This window comes from Sinocyclocheilus grahami, unplaced genomic scaffold (genome assembly GCF_001515645.1).
Source record: "Sinocyclocheilus grahami isolate Dianchi unplaced genomic scaffold, SAMN03320097.WGS_v1.1 scaffold12247.1, whole genome shotgun sequence".
Taxonomy (NCBI): domain Eukaryota; kingdom Metazoa; phylum Chordata; class Actinopteri; order Cypriniformes; family Cyprinidae; genus Sinocyclocheilus; species Sinocyclocheilus grahami.
Genome location: NW_015514299.1, coordinates 1 through 781, shown reverse-complemented (window position 1 = coordinate 781; position 781 = coordinate 1). Strand labels below are relative to the sequence as shown.

The 781-nt window shown below is 42.1% G+C and overlaps 1 protein-coding gene across 1 annotated transcript in view; it reads right to left on the bottom strand.

Moving 5' to 3' along the window:
- Positions 1-768, bottom strand: part of LOC107578842 (condensin complex subunit 3-like) — a gene marked incomplete at its 3' end in the record, with an annotated part of 5,397 nt that extends 4,629 nt beyond the window's left edge. Inside the window, exons 1-3 of the mRNA XM_016264748.1 lie at positions 631-768; positions 224-313; positions 4-131 (exon numbers count right to left, since the gene is read on the bottom strand). Coding sequence (XP_016120234.1) covers positions 4-131; positions 224-313; positions 631-768 — 356 coding nt within the window. The remainder of the gene's footprint in view (positions 1-3; positions 132-223; positions 314-630) is intronic.
- Positions 769-781: the final 13 nt, after the last annotated feature.

Here is a 781-nt window from a genome sequence, read left to right as displayed (position 1 = left end):
AGCTGGTTCTTGAGCGCCTCAAGCTGAGAGATGGAGTCTTTCAGCTCAGCTGCGCGACTGAAGTCCTGACAGCTGATGCATTCTTCTAGAGTCTGCTTCGCCTCCATTATCTGCACTCGAACCTCAGCCAGCTATAGAAAAGTATTTTAATATTTTATTGAAGCCAATCTAATGCAAGAGGGTGATGCCACTAAGCACCAGTGGTGTATGAAGAGTCACTCACTTTGACTTGTTTTCTGCGTTTCTCATTCTCATCCACAGGTTCAGAGATGGGCAAAATGGGCTCTCTCACATCAGATATTATTTCAGCAACCTGATTAAAATATAACCACACACAAGCAAAACAATTAAACTGTCTGCAAATTGCTGCAGAGAGATTGCAGCAGATCTTAAAGGACATGTTTGCATAGTCAACAAATGACAAAAAAAAAATTCAGCCATTTTTGGCCATTGCAACCACCTTGTTGCATGTGTGGGAAAAACACTTTAATTTTTGGGGCAGGCTGTTTGAAATTTGATCCGTATCTGACCTACAGTCAAAAAAAGGTACATATTCTATCTGAAAGGACTACATTGATACAATGTCAAGCAAGTTTTTTCCAAGAATATGATGGTCCCACAAAGACTGACCATCTGAATTTTCTGTGCGTCGTCTCGTAGAATTCCAATCAGTTTCTCCACTAGCAGACCAATCAGAGAGGTGGGCGTGTTGGGCATCAGAAGAATGTCCTGCAGCACTGCTACCATGCGCTTCCTAGAACGGTTCATGGGAAGTTTAACA